General features: G+C 39.4%; 1 protein-coding gene and 1 pseudogene across 1 annotated transcript; one reads left to right on the forward strand and one right to left on the reverse strand.

The window, feature by feature from the left end:
- Nucleotides 1-627: 627 nt before the first annotated feature.
- LOC147441033 (short-chain dehydrogenase TIC 32 B, chloroplastic-like) lies at nucleotides 628-7,035 on the forward strand. Its single transcript, XM_086482783.1, has 8 exons — nucleotides 628-1,330; nucleotides 2,037-2,268; nucleotides 2,774-2,853; nucleotides 4,008-4,161; nucleotides 5,512-5,590; nucleotides 6,126-6,213; nucleotides 6,320-6,366; nucleotides 6,592-7,035. Exons 1-8 carry the CDS (start codon nucleotides 1,207-1,209, stop codon nucleotides 6,760-6,762), a joined length of 975 nt encoding a protein of 324 aa, XP_086338909.1. The 5' UTR covers nucleotides 628-1,206; the 3' UTR covers nucleotides 6,763-7,035.
- A 3,838-nt stretch (nucleotides 7,036-10,873) lies between these two features.
- Nucleotides 10,874-11,303, reverse strand: LOC147441034 (uncharacterized; annotated as a pseudogene).
- Between the last annotated feature and the right edge of the window lie 9,787 nt (nucleotides 11,304-21,090).

Consider the following 21,090-nt stretch of genomic DNA (forward strand, 5'->3'; position numbering starts at 1 on the left):
ATGCAAGGCAAGATGATGATACATGTTAACATTCATTACAGTCGATCCTCATACAACCTGAAGAGATGGAAGACTTACCTAGTGTGTGAATGAGGCATGTAGAACAACATTGAAAATCGATCAAGCATACAAACATCTTTCATTATCATTGATGACACTAGACTCCTAAGGTCTGCAATATTGGCTTCAAATGTTCACTATCCATATTCTCTTAAACCATGATTGGTGCATCACTAGAAGCATAGCCTACCATCTGATGCCATTGCAACATGTGGGAGCATGGTGACCCTCCAAAACAAATTAAACTACATACAAAAGAAGCAACCAATCACGCATACCATGTGTGTGTGTGTGTGTGTGAGAGAGAGAGAGAGAGAGAGAGAGAGAGAGAGAGTTTGATTCTGAAGGACGAGAATGTGCCAGCAACTATGCACGCCGTGCCCCTCTAATGTTCCATTGTAGGGTGTGAACATTCTCTACTTACAAGAGAAACTGATTTAAACTCAATAGTGAATAATACAAAGGATTTGACTTTGGGCAGTGGTACACTCGCTAAGAAAGAAGCTTTGAGGTAATGGAAAGGCTTTAGAGCCAGCATAAAAAGGGGCAATCGTATTACATGTGAAAGCAGGGAGGCCATTGGCAGACAAGCGAACAAAGGCATCCAAGCATTGTCTTGAGACAAGGCATGAGCTTCAACCGAAGCTCACCTAGCCATTAGACACACAGTTGAAGCTCTCTCCCCTCTCTCTCTCTCTCTCTCTCTCTCTCTCTCACACACACACACACACACACACACTCACAATTTACAGGGAGACAGCGTAGGCTACATAATGATGGTGGCCTCATTAGCAGGCTTGTCTGCCTATAGTTTTACATAAGTACACCACAAACCCGCAATACACACACACACACACACACACACACACACACACACACATTTCCCCCCTGTTTATACGACTTCCACTAGCTGGTTCCGAGGGGCTCTTACCCTTACCCATGCGCGTGCCCAAGACATAGAAGGGCATCAGGGATCAGCTATTGTGCTCGTGCACGCAGAGTTGTAATGCGGTGATTCCTTCATTGGCAAGCTCAAGCACGCGTGCACACTCACACACACACACACACACACACGCACAGATCGACCGCAACACTAATTTGCTTGGTCAATAGAGATCAGACTCAGAGCTAATTATATAACAGACCATGGGCAATTTGTTGCTTGAATACCTCACTGGCGCACCAGGCAAAAGTGGGTTTGGCTCAAGCTCCACCGCAGAGGATGTCACTGGCGGACTCGGCTTACACAACCTCACCGCCATTGTCACAGGTGTGCTCCCGCCTTCAGATAGCCATTACTGCATCTCTTTGTATTTATATTCATCACCTTGCAAGTAATGGTGTGTGATCTTACTTAGTGTTTACTTCTATTTAGGCATTGGATGAATTTGGGCCTAGTGCGATGCATTAGAGATCATCTCTCAGTCGTTATTTGTAGTTTGGGAAGGCTATGATTGGTCTTTTTGCACACAGACTTATATCATTTGGCGATGTCGCAGGCAGATTGAGTTGTATAATTGTTGCATACGTGTGTCATCAAGTGATAGCAGCTGAAGCTCATTATGTCCCTTGATCATCACAATACTTCATTGGCCCAATATTGGCAACCAGGTTTTCCTGTCAGTGCATGAGAGTCCGGGAAGGGTTGTCGGTTTGGCATTTCAAACACACATAGTTGTCGATAACTGTTGCTTGCAGTGGATGGGGCGTAATAGCTTAATTGGAAAAAGCATGGCAGTCGACACTATAGTTGGCAAATGCATGGCATTGGAATGCTGTCTAGCTAAAAAGATCATGATTTTGTGACATAATTAGAAAGGGCCCCTTCTGGTTCCATGTTGTGCATCAATGAAGAATGAATGCTTTGAACCCATTATAAGGACTTGAACTAACATAGGGAATACTAGTCTAGAATCTATATTTTGTGTTGTTATGACATTTTGAGTGATTTAGCTATATGGATTTGTCAATAACAGGGGCCACCTCTGGCATTGGAGCTGAGACAGCGAGGGTCCTTGCAAAGAGGGGGTGTTGCGTGATCATCCCCGCAAGGAACTTGAAAGCGGCGCAAGCCCTCAAGGACTCCATCCTGAAAGAGACCCCACATGCCGAAATCATACCCCTCAAAATGGACCTCAGCTCTTTCTCCTCCATCCGCTCCTTCGCCGAGCAATTCCTCGCCCTCAACCTTCCATTGAACATACTCATGTGAGTAGCCCAGCCTAATTGCTATTCTTTCTAGAAGGGTGATGTAAGGGTAGCAAGGGATCTTAGCTCACTGTTTTGTACCCTGCTTTTGCTTTGGGAGGGCTCTCATCTAATTAAGGCGAGGCTCAGAGATTGATAGGAAAAGTGCGTGTTTTGAGATAATGCTGTTTTAGGTAGTTGGATCGAGGACCGACGCATCGATCGATCCTCAATACTAATCTCCTCCCTTTTATCATGAAGAAATCATCAGCCTCATAAACAGCTAGTCATAAGACCATATATTCTTCTTTGATATGCTTCAAATTTCAAAAGCTTCAAAATGAGATCTTATTGCAATCATTGTTTTTTCTGTAGCAAAGCAAGTTGGGCTCTTGTCTACACGTACTTCATGCCATATTGAGAGCTTTGCTTTGTCCTTTTTGTTGGAAGTTTTAAGCAAGGTTGGGAAGAGGAGTACCCCAGTAATGGCATTCATGTTGATTTTCTGCTCCATTGACTATTGCAGCAATAATGCCGGCGTCTTTTGCAAAACGTTTCGAAAGTCGGAGGATGGATTCGAGATGAGTTTTGCCACAAACCATCTAGGTGAGCACTCATAAGTAGAGTTGAGCTTTGTGTACATGTGGTTTTAAATCAATCCTTGCTCACATTTACGCATAAATTATGCAAAACTTGATACAATGATCATCTTAGGCACATGTCAGCTCAACTTTGTAGAGTTTGTGATACCATAAACCAGTAGACTTGTGCTGCATTTCTTTACTCAAATCATAAGAGGCGCTCAGGTACAAAGATGCTTAGATTTGAGGCCATCCGAGGAGTCCCCAATCTATAGATCACTAAGTACTAAGTTTAACCAGCGACCTTTCATTGACTCATATCAGGAACCTTTGCACACTCATTCTAGTTATTGATTCCAGTGGCATTACACTCTCGATTAAGACCTGATTGTGGAGTGTTGCATAGAATGATTGCATGTAGCTCTAGGAATGAAAAAGCTAACATTTGGTATCACTGAAGGTAGTGAAAGATGCATAGACCTTTGAGTAAAGCATAAATGGTATGCAGAGATCAAATAACAAAGGTCATTAGAAAGATCTCAATTATTTTTTACCATTACACCATCTTGGACATATCTTCCTATCATGTTGAGAGCGTGATAGATCGTTCAAAGCACAGGCATTTTCTAGTGCCATGTAGGAAATAGAGCTCGAAATTTAACCGAATGAATCATGTTTCGGGTTGTTAGAAAGATGTTGAGGGGTAGAGCCTAAATCTTAGAGCTCCATAACTGTGATTTTTTGTTGCTTGATAGCCTTTGTTTTGGGTAATAAATCAATCTGAGAATAATCAAAACGGTCATGAATTGGCCACTAGGACTGCATATGTTAAAATTTGTGTGTGTGTGTGTGTGTGTAGCACGCGAGTGCGCACGCGCACACAAAATTTCATGGTGATTCTTGATAGTGAGATGTGGGTAATGATAAGTAATCAAATTGTGAAGTGGGTATTGTCTGGATTTCACAGAAATTCATGGTGATTGCTTAGTGCGATGTGCGGTAATGATAGTTAATCAATTATGTGAGAAGTGGGTATCGTCTGGATTTGTTGTTTGAGCGCTTTAATCAATGGGAATTAATGAATGTGAGATGCGGGTAATTAAAAAGGATCATTTCGTGAATTGGTTTGGCTGCGTGCAACTTATGCTTATTGTATTGTTGGTGCGTGTTGTGGGGCAGGCCATTTTTTGCTAACAGAGATGGTGCTGGAGAGGATGGTGAGAAGCGCAGAGGAGTTGGGTGTGCAGGGCAGGATTGTGAACGTGGCGTCGTGCCTGCACAGGTGGGTGGGCACGCATGGCATCGCCTTCCACTCCCTCCACGACAAGCACAGGTAACTAATCTCTCTCTCTCTCTCTCTCTCGGACTTCTCTCTTCCGCAACACATGTTGAGTTCAAGACTCGGTTACACATCAATCCCTTTTCTGTAAAGGGCGGCTTTGCTTCAAAGTTAAGAACGCCTAGACGCTTGCACTGGCTTTCACTCGTGTTTTTTGACTTGCACCGCACTTGTCGGTAAGAGAGAGAGGAGGTTGCTCTTGTATTACACATCCAAAAAATGTGGTCAATCGGCCTTGGCTTCATGGTGGCCTAGGCCTAAGATGCTTTTCACATAGATCGTCACTCGGGCAATGCCTTCTTTGTAACAAGTGTTCAAGAAGCGTGTCTCCTAAGATGCCCTTCCCATAGGCCCGTTAAAGGCGCTTTGGGAGGCCCCTCGATATTCAGTGTCTATGTATCCCTTGATGGAGGAAACCAAGTTACTACCACCGAGTGCAGCGTTTTTGTTGGTAGGTGCCTCAACCACCCCCCACATTCACAAAGCGCCTTCTATATCCGTAGCAATTGGTTTTCTCTCCTTGAACATGCATATGAAAAAGGGCGTCCCACATGCTGCAATCAGCGTGCAGAGAAGTGCAAGCATAAAGGGTCCTTGATTTTCCAACACTTATTAAGGGGTCTATGGGCGAGCGCTCTTAGATGTATCGATTGAAAATTCAAAAATACCAATTGAGACAAACTAGACAAGAAGGATGTAGATTGACAAAATTATAAACTTTACACAAAAATTAGTGTTTATTTAAAATAACAATAAAAAAAAGTTTTGTATGTTTTAGAATATTTATTTGCAATTAAGTGTACTTGAGATTTATCAAAACACATAGGAACAACTTTTGAAAAATGCACAAAATATTGTTGGATATTTATCAAACCCCATAGGACAAATATTGGGCAACGCACCGAAATTGTTGCGAATTTTCATCTTGAAAAGCTTTCAGTCAAGCTTTTTGGATAAAAAATTGAAAGTGTAAAATTATACTACCAAAAGGTGTTTTTTTTTTTTTCTAAACTCACAATAGTGAGTGTATGTATTGTATTCACCAAGATAATGTACAAAAGACACCTCCAGCTCGTTTCGAGCCTTGAGGGACATCAAATTACATCAATAGACAACTATGAGGTTTCCCAAAGCGGAAACCAATTACCCCGTCAGAGCGACAATGATGGCCCGATACCAGTCGTGCCAGTCCTTCCTCTTATTTATCTACTAGTTGTATTCTCTTTTAAATGATGTTTGCCAAGAGAGTATGCAACTACAAAGCATCAAGATAGTTCTCTTTTTTGTTTGAAAATGGGTACTTGTCTATTTAAGGTGGTTTTGCTTTCTGTTTCATTTGTGCAGTTATGTGGAGTCCATCAACTATGCACAATCAAAGCTTGCCAATATTCTTCACTCCAAGGAGCTTGCAAGAAGGCTTAAGGTTGGTATTTTATGAAGAGTATGAAAATCCTCTTCTTTTGTTAGGCTACTTAAAAAGTACTTGCCAAGAAAGAGACTTAAACAAGGTGAAGATTCACAAAGGCATACTAAATTAAAGAAAGTAGAAAGAGGACATTTGCATAAATAATAGTATGAGAACTTAGAGAGAGAGAGAGAGAGAGAGAGAGAGAGAGAGAGAGAGAGAGAGAATTTTTTTTTGATAACAAAGGGAAAACAACTAAACAACTAATAAAATGAATCCTTAAAAACAGAGGAAAACTATATCAAACATTAACACTAAAGGGACTAAGAGAATTGTCAATTGTGCATTCAAAACCTCTTTGTGGATGCATATACTTTGAAAGATCTTTGGTGAGAGGAGAGGAAGGTCTTTGGTAGTCCATCGATGGTGTGTTCATCCTTTGGATAGCCTGCAAAGCATTCCTTTGAAACACTAATTGAAATGTTCATCAAACAACTACGAGAAACCAAATTTGGTTGTGTTGTGATGATCAATGAACAATCACTTTATGTAGGATGTTGAAGCTCATGTAATCGTAAATTCTGTTCATCCCGGCATTGTAAAGACAAACATAACCAGAGACAGAGGAGGGCTTTTGACAGGTAAGCTTTCAAATTTGGCTCTAGAAAATGGACACTTCGAATGCTATGCAAGATTTTTCATTTAAAGCGTACTCTCCATTTGTATAAATTGTGCTCGTCTTTGCAGACTTAATATTTCGAGTGGCATCGGTCTTCATGAAGACAATACCACAAGTGAGTGATATATTATTTTTTCATTGATGCTTTGTGCTATTAGAAGATTCATAAGTATGATCATCCTTGTGAAAATAGAAGGCACAATGGATGTTTATTTTCTTCTTATATGCATGGATATATATTTAGTGTTTTTTATATGAAATAGTAAGCTTTTGCTTTATTAATCAACAAATTGATTGAGGATGGTTGAGGTTGACAAGGCCCCTCCTTTTTTTTTAATAGGGTGCCGCAACAGTGTGCTATGTGGCTAGCCACCCAAATGTGGAAGGAACCTCGGGAAAGTACTTTGTCGACTGCAACGAAGCAGAGTGCTCTTATCTAGCTAGTGATGAAGAGCAAGCAAGGCACCTTTGGAGCTATAGTGAGAAGGTTACGAGCTTGCAACCTTCATAGGGTTGATTGTTTTTACCCCATTTTGCCCTCTTAATTAGGATTTGTACCATAGCTTGCACCCAAGTGTGCTCCAAAAGCTTCATTGTAAAGTGATAATGGGTATTTTCCTTCTAGTTAGTTGTTTTAAGGCATGCATCTCAACTTCTAGGGAGATATTCCATATGTACATAACGGCAACCTCAAAGGAAGATATCTCACTATGTCAAAAACTACATAGGTGGAGATTTCTCAATGTAACTCAGAGTTAACCAAAAAATTTAGTTTTTATGCTCACACTTTTTGAATCCCCCATTTTCTATTATTAACAGGTACTAGTACAACGGCGCCGCCTCTGGCGGTGGCACTGTAAGCGGTCCTATGTGGATTTTTTCAACCCATGTACCTAAGCTAGCTAACTTTCGCTCTAGGCTTGGATTGGATGTATAGAATGAGGTGTAAAAGGTAATTGATTCTGGTTGTTGGAGAAGAGAGAAGAGCAGGCCAGCAACAGCTAACCGTTTAATATGACTGGCCTCTCTCTCTCTCTCTCTCTCTCTCTCTCTCTAGCAACCAGCCGAGCCCCTCCCTCATGCTCCGAAGCCCATTCATATATATATATATATATATATATATATATATATATATATATATATATATATATATATATATATATATATATATATATATATATATATATATATATATATATATATATATATATATATATATACTCTCTCTCTAGGATTGGATTGGATGTATAGAATGAGGTGTAAAAGGTAATTGATTCTGGTTGTTGGAGAAGAGAGGAGAGCAGGCCAGCAACAGCTAGCCGTTTAATATGAATGGCCTCTCTCTCTCTCTCTCTCTCTCTCTCTCTCTCTCTCTCTCTCTAGCAACCAACCGAGCCCCTCCCTCATGCTCCGAAGCCCATTCATAGATATATATATATGAATGGGCTTCGGAGCATGAGGGAGGGGCTCGGTTGGTTGCTAGAGAGAGAGAGAGAGAGAGAGAGAGAGAGAGGCCATTGCAGATTCGCAACCATGTTGATGTCGGTTGCTCTGAAAAACAGAGCAGTGAAATGTAGGGCTCCCGCAGATAGATGAGCTTATGACCTACACTCTCGCTGCAACAGCAGGGTTCTTATCAACAAAATATATTTGTAGGGTCTCTCTCTCTCTCTCTCTCTCTCTCTCTCTCTCTCTCTCTATATATATATATATATATATATACTGTGCATAGATTTGTCCCATAGGCCGATTTAGAACTTTGATGGTTGTTAATATAGTCTTTCTTCCTTTCTTTCTTTCTCCTCTAATCTCTTCCTATTTCTCACCTTCTCTCTCTCTCTCTCTCTCTCTCTCTCTCTCTCTCTCTCTCTCTATATATATATATATATATATATATATATATTGCTGCACCTTGCTCTCTGCCTTCTACAACACCTACTTAGGAACCTCTAGCTGTACCATAGCACCTACCACTACTATTACACCTGCCGGCACTTCTCTCCACGTGAAGCCGATGCTACCCATGACTTTGCTTCTTGGCCTTGAGCTACCCCCACTCTTTTTGATGCTAGTCTACTACAGTAGGTGAACGTTGTTGCTAGTGATAATCTCTCTTGACACAAGAGAGAGGGGACGCGCGTGGGTGTATGTGTGTGTGTCTGATCACTACAGTGTGCTCGAAAAATTGCATGTAGAGAGTAGTGTGTGCACTACCCCCCTCTTCTCTTGCGTAGCGTTGCACTATTGGTCAAAACAGGGAGGATGGGCGGCTAGCTGCTCCTCGAGAACGCCATTTACATTCAACACACACACACACACACACACACACATCAGATGATTCGAAACCTCTCCACAAATCGATGAAAAGGCGTCGCCTTCTGTGTGTGTGTGTGTGTGTGTGTGTGTGTGTGTGTGTGTGTCTCACCTGGTTGCAGAGCACTGGTTGGAGCAAGCAGTGATTGCCACACGTGGTAAGGGAGGCCGGAATCCCTCCCCCTTTTATAATAGTATAAATATTGTATGTAGATGTTTCTTGTGATATTTTCCAAAAATATATACCCTGCATTTTGTGTGGAGAAACACAATATTCTTCTAAATATGAACTTTTGGAAAAGACCATAATGTAAGTACCCAAGACACTTAATTGTCCATACATGTGCTATTAGAAGGTTATTAACTACTCTTTTGGGCTCCACATAAACCCATTATAGTTATTTAGCCAATTATCATTAAGAAAAAACCTATTGCCTTTGTATAAAAAAGGTTAATAGTGTTGTTTGCACTAGTTGCTAGCATAAAACAGAGAGAAACATCATTTATGTAAACCAACTACATGCATACAAAAGAGAAAATGAAGAGACACGACAACACAGCCTACATCAAGTTATAAGTAGGATCAAGGAACCTAATTTTTTTTGGTCGAGCAAACTAAAGAATCCCTCCTCAACGGCTTTACATACTAAAATTTGTAGGATCTATTTTTTGTGTGCTCACTCATGGGTTGGGGGCCCTTTAGAAGAGGTTGGAGGGGCGAGGCTCTCGTTCTTTGTGTGCTCGTTGATGCGGGTGATGGAGTTGGGGCTATGACTTCAAGCTTCTCATTCTCTCCCCCGCCTTCGCCTCCTTCCCTTTTATTGGAACTCGGGCTGTTGGGCAGTCCCCCGCCTTGTTGGTACAAATGGAAAGGTTTGGTGTCGAAGGCGCCGAGGCGTTCTAGCTCGGGGATGGTCATCGTGGCATGTAGGAAGCTTTTGGAAGCAGGCTCAACCGGCACGTGGCCCGCCATAACGGCCTGGATTTTGTGTCATTGTGGGTGTGCGATTGCTCATGGCAGGGATTGGATTTCGTCAGAAGATTTCGAGAAGGGGCTTGGCTCCCTTTGCAGCTTATGGAGTTCTAGTCATCTGGTGGTCGGGTGGTGTTTAGCTTTTTGGTGGAGACCCCTTGGCGATTTACTCTCCGGTATGGTGTTCCTTTGCTCTTTGTTTTTGCCGCCTTTAATCCTACTTGGGTAACCATGGAGTACCTCGTTGGTGGGTGTTTGTACTCGAGGGTGGCTCCCTTGTCAGCCTTTCTATTTGTATGAATGGTATTGTGTTTTCCAGCTTGAGGGCGTTTTCTAGTTGGGGTGGCAGTTCGGTGGGATACCGTGGAAACCTCAAGTTTTATGTTATTGATGTATCATGTCCTGTTATGGTGGTGTTGTGTGATGCCATGGCCCGGTGTGGGCATGGCTTTCTTTGTAAATGTTTTGGTTTCTAATTTATCACACACTCACAATTGTGAGTTTTGCAAATAAAAAAAGGATCTATTCTTTGTTTTTTATATAATATTTAGAAGTCCAGGTGGTGTTAAATCATCCCCTTGTCATGTGATTGAAGAGAAAATTGCATAAAACTATACTCGCGTGTAATGCATTACTCCCCCTACTAGGTCTACACGCTAATTAAGCAGAATCTTGGCAGATCCCCTTGCCATGGCCAAGAAAAGACTCCCTCTCTCTCTCTCTCTCTCTCTCTCTCTCTCTCTCTCTCTCCTCTCTCTTGTATCTCTCCTTTGTCTTCCCGCGAGTGAGCGCAGACCCCTCCCCCCTCCGGGCCTGCTTCTGAACACCATCTCCTACAGCTCTGCAAATCTGAGGTCGAAATCGCCTGCACTTGCTTTTTCTGCACGAAACAGCTTCCCAAAAATGTCAATGAGATTCCTTGCGAATCTGATCCAATCGGCTAATTCGAAGGTTTTTTAAAAAAAAGGCTTCGTGCCATTCCTGTAGATTGCCTCTCTTTCTCTGTGTTCGCAATCAGACGCCCTCTCTCTCTCTCTCTCTCTCTCTCTCTCTCTCTCTCTCTCTCTCTCTCGTGCAGCATGCGCCATTTGCCCCCTTCGCCAGTCTTCTCTTTCCACGCCCGTGCGATATAGAGGGAGAAATAGCCGTAGCGAGCTCCCCCAGCTTCGTCGTTTGTCGCGCAACCTAGCACAGTGTCCAAAAAAATCTCTCTCTCTCTCTCTCTCTCTCTCTCTCTCTCACCTTTACAGCTGTCCGTAAATCTATCCTTCTCTTTCCTTTCCTCTTCCATTCAAAACCAAAGGATCTCCCAAGATTCTCATTAAAACAAATGGGCTCAGAATTGGGTTCCTAATCCTACTGGCTCTACACGCCTATTAACCCGAATCTCCCCAGATCCGCCCCCCCTCTCTCCCCTCTCTTCCCTCGGCTGTCGTGCCACATGGTTCCCCATCGCTGCCTCTGCACAGGAGCTCCTCAGCCCCATCCACAGTGAGGCGCAGCCCCCCACCCTGCAACTTCTTGCGCCAATTGCTGGCCTTGTCGCGAATGGCAAAAAAACGGCCTCCCCTGGTGCTCGTGCAGATGTGAGCCTGCAGATCACCGCCGCGCCCAGCCCACCTTCCAGGTTTCGCGCAGGCCTGGTGACCACTGCTCTGCCAACCTGAGGAGCAATGCCGACAGAGGAACGAGCAAAACAGACCGCATCGCGTCCGACGTACAGAAAATCTCTCCTTCTCTCTGTCTCTCTGCGCTCGTCGACACATGGCATGTCCACCCTCTTTCTCTCTCTCCACGTGCCATAAGTTCTTTTTTTCTCCTAAAAGCCTAAGCGCATCTCCCCAGATTCCAAGGAAACTAATGACCCCAAAATTGGGGACACCTACTCAAACTTATTTGGAAATAAAATGGAACCAAATCAAATGCTTATGATGATGTTGAAAATACCTTACACTTACCTAGATGGCGAGTGGTGCATCTTCCCACCCGTGGGTGTTGCTTCGACAATCTTTGATCTTGGCAATCCAAATCCTTGGGTGAGGGTCTGCTCGAAGGAACATATGGACCACCCCTTAGAAAATTTTAAATGCCGTTTCTTGAAATTACAACTGTGAAGAGGCCAATCAATGACCAACAATGCATATAGAGTGATTTTGTAAATCACAAGTGGGGTCATACCCCTAGAAATTGTGCGCCAAGAGACACATCCAGTGCCTAGAAACATGAGACCCTTTCAAGTTGGAATCGCATTCTCAACTGGATATGTGCTAGACATAAAAGTCTATACCCGTGGGCTCTTGTGGCTAGTCCTGTTGTTATAAAACACTTATCTCATCCATACATCATGGTATATATAAGCCTATGCAAGGTTAAGTTTATAAAAAACTCACCTGGATCTTCACACTAAAAGAACGTGGTGCGAAAGTGACACCCAGACAATCATTAATAGATGGACTCTTGCATATCCATTAAAGGCGATGGAAATTCAAATGGGTATATCTATTTGATCTTTAAAGAAATCCTTGGTGGATTACAAGTAGATGGCTCTTAGCCATTACAAAATAGTTAGCTTGTAGCCCTTTGAAAATGGATGGCTCTTAGCCCTTCGTTGTACCATACCGATGTAAAACGATTTTAGTAAAGCTCATGCCTAATTTCACGATCCCTACATAGAATAAGGATTTTAAAAAAGTAAAACTCATGCCTAATTTCACTATCCTTACATAAATAAGGAAAGAGATAGAGAGAGAATGTTGGGTGGATGAAGAAAATCGATTATTCTATTGTGGTGTATGCGTCTGTGCAAACGATGTCTGTGTTGTAGCTTATCCTATAAACATACAATAGTCTGCTTGTACAATGCTCTCTGAGAGAGATGTAGCAAAAACATAAGTCATAGCTTGACCCACCTGCCTTGGATGTGATCATGACTGTATCATATCAACTTAGTTGTGGCGCTTCTCCCGTGAATAAAGTTTGTTTGAATAAATGATTGGAAACATTCCATATTTGACTGTGTCCTTGATAGAGTGGTTGGTGTTATAGCTAAGGAAATATACTCAACGCTCTTTATTTAACTACATTGTGTTATGAGATGTGGCACCAATCATCTCTAAAGTTATGGCTTTTACTTGCACTGAATAGAACTTCTACGGAGATGATTTGTTATGAAAATATACAACTACTCACATGAGCTCAAGTGATCTGGGATGGTAAAAAACAAAAGGTGCATACTTCACTATTCAATCCTAATTCAACATGGTATCAAATAGGTAATATATGGTTGTCTTTTATGCCTTTCCTAATCCGGTCACGTGTACACAAACTTGTTGATTAAGGCACTGTGTAAATGCTCATCTTGGTGTAGATTTTACAATTTAGGCAACACCAATTATCTGTGCAGATCCATTGATTTAGGTGGCACAAGTATAGACCTACCAATCTAAGCAGCACACCAACAAACAACAAACTCACTACTTTAAACAATATTTAGCGTAGATTTTTCTTACACACGCCCTTATTTCCCACGGGTCATGCCTTATTGCTCATGAAGGACTCATGTTGGCACCACTACCCACAATTGGTCACAACCCAACAATGCTACATGTGACGTTAGAGCATAAGAGTTCCTTTCGGTAAGAGGTCCAGAAAGAGAGAGTGAGAGGACAAGATAAAGAAGATGTCCCTTTCGTTATTCTCTCTTACCACCACACACATGCACAATTCAAGAGGAGAGGGAAAACCTCACCTTTCTTTTTCTCTACAAAATCTTGGCAAAAAAGTGTAATAACCTTCGCATTCACATTTTCATCCAGTTTCCTTTGTGTAGAATATTGAGAATGTCTTTCATTTTTTAAAGACTATGAGCAACAACTTACATCAATTGGAAGTTACTACATTACAATACTTAGATCCTCTGTACTTAAACCACATCAAGCTTATACATTGCTAGGACAATATTTGTAATTCCCATATAATGTCATTAAAAGTTATGATATTACAAGACCTAAATCACATCAAGATTATAAATACTCACATGCTACCATTGAGGTTTACCATATTACATAAGTGCATGAGAGGAGGGTTTTAAAGAAATCTAGATAAGTGTATTTAAGTTAGAGGTAGACGTACCTCCAATCATTTCCCATTTTAAACTCATGAGTGTGGATGGACTGTAAGTCTCAAGAAAGGGGAGAGAGGGAAAGAGAAAAGAAAAAATTTAGAGATGTATTAGAATGACAAGAAGATACATTCATTGTATGATTTATCAATAACACATATATCCATTGATGTATCAATAACATATATGTAGATATAACTACTACAATATGAAAATTTGGCTCTGTGTATCTTGGTAGCTTCTATACTTTGATATGCTATGATATCAATCAAAGTGGCAACTCCATCATAGACCAAGTCTTTGTAAAGTGAGTTTTTGCCCTTGCTGCTTGACAAATGCTTTGTCATTCTCTATTGCCCTTGTCTTGAGCAGCAGGTTGTGGTTTCCTGGTGGTAGGTGTAATGCTTGGTTAAAAAGGTCAGTTGTGATTCAGACCTTCATCCTTTCTCCATCTTTGTCCATTAAGGTGGCCTCTTCATTGTACTGAACTGAGCTCATCAACTTGTGACCTCGCTGAAAATTTGTACCCCATGATGACAATCTAAAGAAGGTGTCCATTTGTAATATTTCAACCCCTCGATGACTTCTTATTGCTAGTGCAATGTCTAGAGTTCATTTGGGAAGATGTTTGTCTTTACTTTAACGCCATTCGCAACCTAAAATCTCCCAGTAAAGATATTTACTGGTGTCTTTTCCAGCTTCTCCTCCGAGATGTGGGCTTTCACATTTGATGAGAGATGTGAGCTTTCTCATTTGATATATCATCGAAAAATACCAATACAAAAAATATATTCTCTAAATATATCTTGTATGAGTTGATTAAAGGTAGCTGAAGCATTTGTAAGACCAAAATGCATCACTATGAACTCATAATGCCCATATCGGGTGATGAATGCGGTTTTATAAATATTTGCTTCTTTAATCCGGATTTGATGGTAGCCTAATGTGAGATCAATTTTTGTAAATACCTTGGCCCCATGTAATCTATCAAGTAATTCGTCGATGTGAGGAATAGGATACTTATTCTTTACAGACACCTCGTTCAGTCCCCTATAATCGATGCAAAGACATAAAGATCCATCCTTTTCCTTTTGGAATAGAACAGGCGCTCCGCAGGGTGAAATGCTTGGTCGTATGAATCCTTGTTCAATAAGCTGACGAAGATGTTCTTTCAATTCAATAGCTTCAGGGAGTGATATTTTGTAGGGTCTTTTTGAAATTGGTTCACTACCTAGAAAGGTTTCTATTTCATGGTCTATGTCCCTTGGGGGAGGTAAATTTAAGACATCTTCCGGAAATATATCCGAAAATTTCTTAAGCCATTCTGGAGTTGGGTTGTCCTTTAAAACATCAGTCTTGTTGAGTTTTACTACAAAGATTTGTTGCCCCTTGCGTAACCCTTTCAGAAGTCGACTAGCCTTAATTAAATGAGCCTTAGGCTTCCCATTGGATCCTTGTACTAATGTTTCTTCACCTAAGTAATTTTTGAAGGATAGGTTCCCTTGAGCACAATGAATGTGGGCTTGATTTTTGATTAAGCAATCCATTCCTAGAATACCGTCATAGATTCCTACTCGTAGGGTCTAACAGGGGATTAAAAAATATAACATCTTTTGGTCCTCTAAACTTAGGGCCTACACTCATGGGTCTGATCGTACCTGGGTATATAACTTTAGCTGCCTGATCAAATACCCACTGATTCTGAGACACCTCTATCCACATCTATAGTAATAGTCTGATCCTGATCTTCAGTCCCACTGAAAAAGTAAAATTTGATGGTTCTAAGTGTTTCGGCCCATTTGAGTCTCTTCAAGTTTAGTGCCAATCCTTCTATCTATCCCGCATCAATCAAGAAAATTCCGCCAAACCGTGACCAGCTGATTTCCCACGTAGGAGGAGGAGAAAATATTTCGATTAATAATTGCATGATGTTCTTGCAAAATAGGAATTTACTGGATTTGCAAGGAGCCTTGAACATGATAGTGAAGATCATAAACTTCCGGTAAGCCTGGCAGACATTTTCGTGTATTGATAGGGAAATTCTCATTTCAAAATATACTACAATTATAATTGCAAAAGTACTTATTTAACCTCTATTTTTTCAACCTTCCCCCCTAGGTTCAGGACTTTATTAACTCAGGCTCTGATACCACTTGTAAGATCCCTACCCACCGACACCAAAAAGTGGGATGGGATCCTTGACAGGTCTCTAGGCCTAATAAAAATCAAAGTCTTTAACAGGAATAATCCAAAGAATATACCTTTACCATTGACAATGGCTTGAATTTATAGCCCTAAAAGGAGACCTAGTCCTATCTCGCAGTGGAAATGGGACAACTTTTTTAAAAGTCCAACAACTATTTCTGCCCTATAACTTCTATTAATTGGACTAAGGTTTCTTTAACCAACACTTTTTCCCCCCTAACATGTGTGAGGGCACAACATCTAGTGGACTCCTCTTCCAAGTGGAGAAGTTTCCTAGATGCTTTTAGTGTGCGGGAATGGATAGTTACCTGACTAATCAAGTCCACCCATCCATGATTGACAACCTTAGTCAATCCCCACTTACCACCCCACACTCACACATGATACTTTGTTATTTAATTACTACCACGTTCTTACCACAATTAAAATAATGATTCCTTTTATCCTTCATAACAGAATTTCCTTAAAACAGCCCTTGAAAGCAGTATTGAAAACAATCCTTTAGCAAACAGACATCTTTAGACTTAAGACAAGGTACTCTCAATCTGAAGTAACTCTGACTTGTCTCAAGATCACCTATACAGGGGTGAAAAATGACACCCATTCCGTATTTATAAAAATTGGGGTGGAAAAAGTCATTATCGAAAATCCGAGTGCCCATACGCCAACCGGTTGCCCATACAACCGGGCGGTTCCTCTAGGATAAAAACGATATCCTAAGTAGTATCCACAAAGATAGACAAGCACGGGGTAAATACTCCACGTGCACGGAGGCTACCGACTCATCCATGGCTGACTCGCCATCATTACCCATCACCTGGAGTAAAATATTCCAAGAAATCAGAGGTGTCTTGAGAGGAGCTGTCTTAAGGATGATCAAACATTCTTTCCTAGGTCAACCAGTCTTAGCCCAAACAGTTCTTTTCTATTTACAAACAATGCTCGTTGGTTTCTTGGAAGTCACCTTCTATTTTTCTGTTGATTATTCCTTTCTGCTTCTTATGTATACAATGCTAATTTATAAACGAACTTTTAAGCTATTTAAAGACTTAAGTGAATAAATGGTACCCACCTGAGACTGATTAGCCATTTGATGTTGCACTGGCGTCTGAAGACTCTCCTCTGTAGGCCTATGACTAGGCCCAGCCTGATGGTCATGGGGCACTCTAGTCCTTTTGTGCGTTGTATCTTCCTCATTGGATTGAGGATTTCTTCAGGGGTTTTTCAAAGCCATAGTGGTAGCCTTTATAAAAGGATACTTAATCGATTAGAGAATTAAATAATAAATCTCTCTTATTCCTTTTATCCAAATATATGGATTTTTGGACTAAGTAAGTATTTTTGATAAATATTCGAGTGAGATATTTTCTCTAAGCTTCCTAATAGTGTTATTGTTCTTCCATAATTGTCTTATAGTTATTGGCGCTATTTTACTAAATTCCTTATTTAGTTTGTGTTCAAAAATATCCTAATTCGGCTTTAGTAATCTATGAATTATTTATCTGTTAGTGGGATATTTACCCAAGGTGGATTTTACTATATTATAGCTCTAGTAATTATCTTGCTAACTTATAAATTGATTACAAATTTCCCTTTTCAATTTATAGTCCAAATCAGACAATATTACCTAAGATAATTAGCTAAACTAATTATTTGGGGTTAAGATAATTATACCAACTTTCTAAGGCTGTTCCTATCTTTGGTAATTGCCATGTAATTATATAAATCTAATTGCTAATTTTCCTTCTTAATTCATAGACAAAATCAACTAGTATTAGCTAAGATAATTAGCTAAAATAATTATCTATGTATTACCTATTTATCTCAAGTTTCAAACAATAATTTCTACTTCTAATAATTATTATATTATTATCTAAGTAATTTAACTAATTTTTCTCTTCTATATCTGCTAAAAACAAACAATTTTGGTCTATTTAATTAGATAAACTTATTTCCTCTATATAATTTAATTATCCCACATTTCTAATCATGATTCCTATCTTTGATAATTATTGTGTAATTATCTAATTATATTTTCTAAGTTCCCCCTTTAATTTACCTTAAAAAACAGGGTGTTTTGACTAAGATAATTCGCTAAATTATTTTTCTGTGGCTAAGATAATTATCATGGCTTCCTAATCATGTATTACAACTCTGAAAATTATCTCAAAGCTATCTAAGCTAATTCACTAATTTTCTCCTTTAATTTACCTTCAAAAAAAGGTTTTTTTGACTAAAATAATTAGCTAAATTAATTTTTTGTTCTAAGCTAGCTAATTGTCATTGCTTTTTTAACATGTAAAATAACTCTGACAAATAACACATAATTATCTAACATGTGTTTCTAATTTTTCTCTTTAATTTATGGCTAAAATTAGTTTAATCTAACTTAGATAAATAGCTATAGTATTTTTTGAACCTCAAGATAATTATCATAGCTTCTTTAACATGTAAAATAACTCTAATAAATAGCACATAATTATCTAACATGCTTTTCTAATTTCACCCTTTAATTTATTTTGAGCTTAACTAAATACTTAGATTAATTATCTGTTAATGAGTAATTTATCCCTTGTTCTTAACAATATTCTCTAATTGTGATAATTAACTTAACAATGTTTTAGCTAAATTAAATAGATTTTTCATCGATTTTTGATTAAAAATAGTTAATTTCTGCCTAACTAATTACAAAAACTAATAAAAAATTAAGAGATAATTTTTGTAGCATCTTGACAATCTAATATAGCTCTAAAAATATCTTATACTATTTTGAGTTTAATTAGTATAATTATTATAAATTTATGAACAAAAAGATTAATTTCAATCTTAATATGTCTTAATAATTAATTAGATTAATATCCCCAATCTTAATCTAAGTAATCAGTAGAGGATGAAGAATTAAGAGAGTAATTTAGAGTGTAAGTAAGTTTAATCTTCCTAATTAATTAGATAAATTAACAAAATATAGATAAATTAGCATAATTTTGCTAATAAAAAGGAATTAAATTAATTATCGTGGATAATCAACTAGAGTTTTTGCTCTCTAGTGATTTTTGAGTAGAGTTCTCTCTAGGTGAGAGAGAAATGGCCAGGACTCCGAGTCTAAATTGTTTTGTGAAGAGAGGGGACCTATTTATAGGTTTTTAGGGCTCCTAGGTTGCTTCTAGCAGTTACTTACACCTCAAGCCAGCCCCCAGCCTTCCCCTAGCGCCACTTGTTACTAATTCCAACCGGGGGAAGTTTATCACTGCCCCACATAGCCTTCCAGATACACAAAATTGATTTCTGCTATTTTTTGACCTTTTCATGATTAATTTGAAAATATTTGCAATTATCTATAAATATCTAGGAACTTTAGGATAAAAGTCTTTTGCAGTAATGATTACTAAAACCTTACAATTTATTTAATTAAATGAATCCACAATGTAAACTTCCAAGGCCTATAACTATGCCAATTTTTATTGGAATTCAGTTTTGAAAATTTCTAACCATAGTAAAGTCATGATTACGGTTCCAAAAATACCAGATTTGCCACGATTGGAAAATTCTACATTGTTTTCTTAGCAGACAGTTTAATTTGATTATGCTTTGTACAATTTCTAAGGTTTCAGAAGCTGGAAACCTTACATCTGTATTTTGTTTTTGAAAATAGACTATTTTAACTCAAAAGAGAGCTGGATAACTGTATTTTAAAATGTCTTTTTCCCACCCTAATCGTCTCTCTCTAACATATAAACCACTCTCTCCCACTTAGATATCATTAAAGGAAGCACTTTTTAGCCCCCTGCCAAAAGAGCACATTTTCCATATTCGCTTACTATATTCTCTCTCTAAAATGTGAGCCAACTCTCTCTCTCTCTCTCTCTCCCCCCCATTTTCTTTCTTGTCACTTCCCTCAGCCAATCATTGAAGGGGTACTCTATGCTTCCCACTTCTGACAAAAAGCGCAGGTCCTCCAAGGTTGCAGATTTACTATCTCTCCCACTCTCTCTTCCTTTATTGTCTTTCTCTCTCTCCCGCTCTCCCTCTCTCTTTGTCTCCCTCATGCTTCTTCCACTCCATCTCTAGGTGAGAGCAATGGGAAACTCCATCTCTAATTCCTTTATTGTCTTTCTCTCTCTCCCACTCTCCCTCTCTCTTTGTCTCCCTCATGCTTCTCCCACTCCATCTCTATAGGTGAGAGCAATGGGAAACTCCATCACTACTGTGTGAATCAAAATTTCTCTCTAAAACACTCATGATCAACAATTTGAATTCAAAGGAGATTAAGATACACTTCTCTTTCTTCCCTCCACAACATAATCCTTTTCTCATATGAGCCCTCTCCTTTTCTTCACTCCATTTCTAGCTTGCTCTGCTTTTAGCAATCACCATTACATCTTCTCTCTCTAGTTTGCTCGATTAGCTAACAAAAATTTCATTCAATCCCCTTCAACTGTAAGAAATCACTAATAAACCAAAACGATATTGATTAAATGTCTAGTTGGAGTAGGACTACACTACTGTGAAAACTAGGCATATCTAATCTCAATGTTGAAGATCAACTATGGAACATTGGATGCAAGGCAATCAACTTATGGGTTGATGGCCATATTTACCTTAGAGATCCAATGAACAATGCAACACCATCCTTTTGGAATAACATCGAGCTACTTCATTTTGTAGGAGACGAAAGAGAGGACATGTTTGGATTTTGCTAGAGATTGTATTCATCTCTCGTCAATGAAAGGGAAGCAAGAAAACATCTCTTTGCTACATATTTGAAGTTGCAAGACAAGTACGTGAAGGACATTCAACAAGTTAGAGATAAAGCCAATGAGAAATCAAAGCAACTGAACAATGAGAAGACGAAGCAGCTGAACGATGAGATGGTGAATCTTAAAAAAACGTAGAGCAAAAAAAAAAGAGAGGAAGAGCATTGGCTCAACAATTACGTTCAGCTATAACACACTTCACATAATGTGCGTTGACGAATTGATCATCTCACACACATTCCCCTGGGCTACCAAATATGTAAGTGCAAGAGGCAAGCGATGTGTATGCTATCTTCAAGTGGTGGAGCTCAAAAGAAATGTATTCATCAAACTAGATAAGGGTAAGAATGCTAGCTTTCAATTTCCTATATTTTTACAAATTGTTGTAACTTTATTTCAGTATGCAAGCATTTGTCTTAAATGATAATGGGAATCAATTTTGATGCTCAAACAACAGAACCTACTCTACTATAA

This window comes from Adiantum capillus-veneris, chromosome 15 (assembly GCF_014529385.1).
Source record: "Adiantum capillus-veneris isolate H3 chromosome 15, ASM1452938v2, whole genome shotgun sequence".
Classification (NCBI taxonomy): Eukaryota; Viridiplantae; Streptophyta; class Polypodiopsida; order Polypodiales; family Pteridaceae; genus Adiantum; species Adiantum capillus-veneris.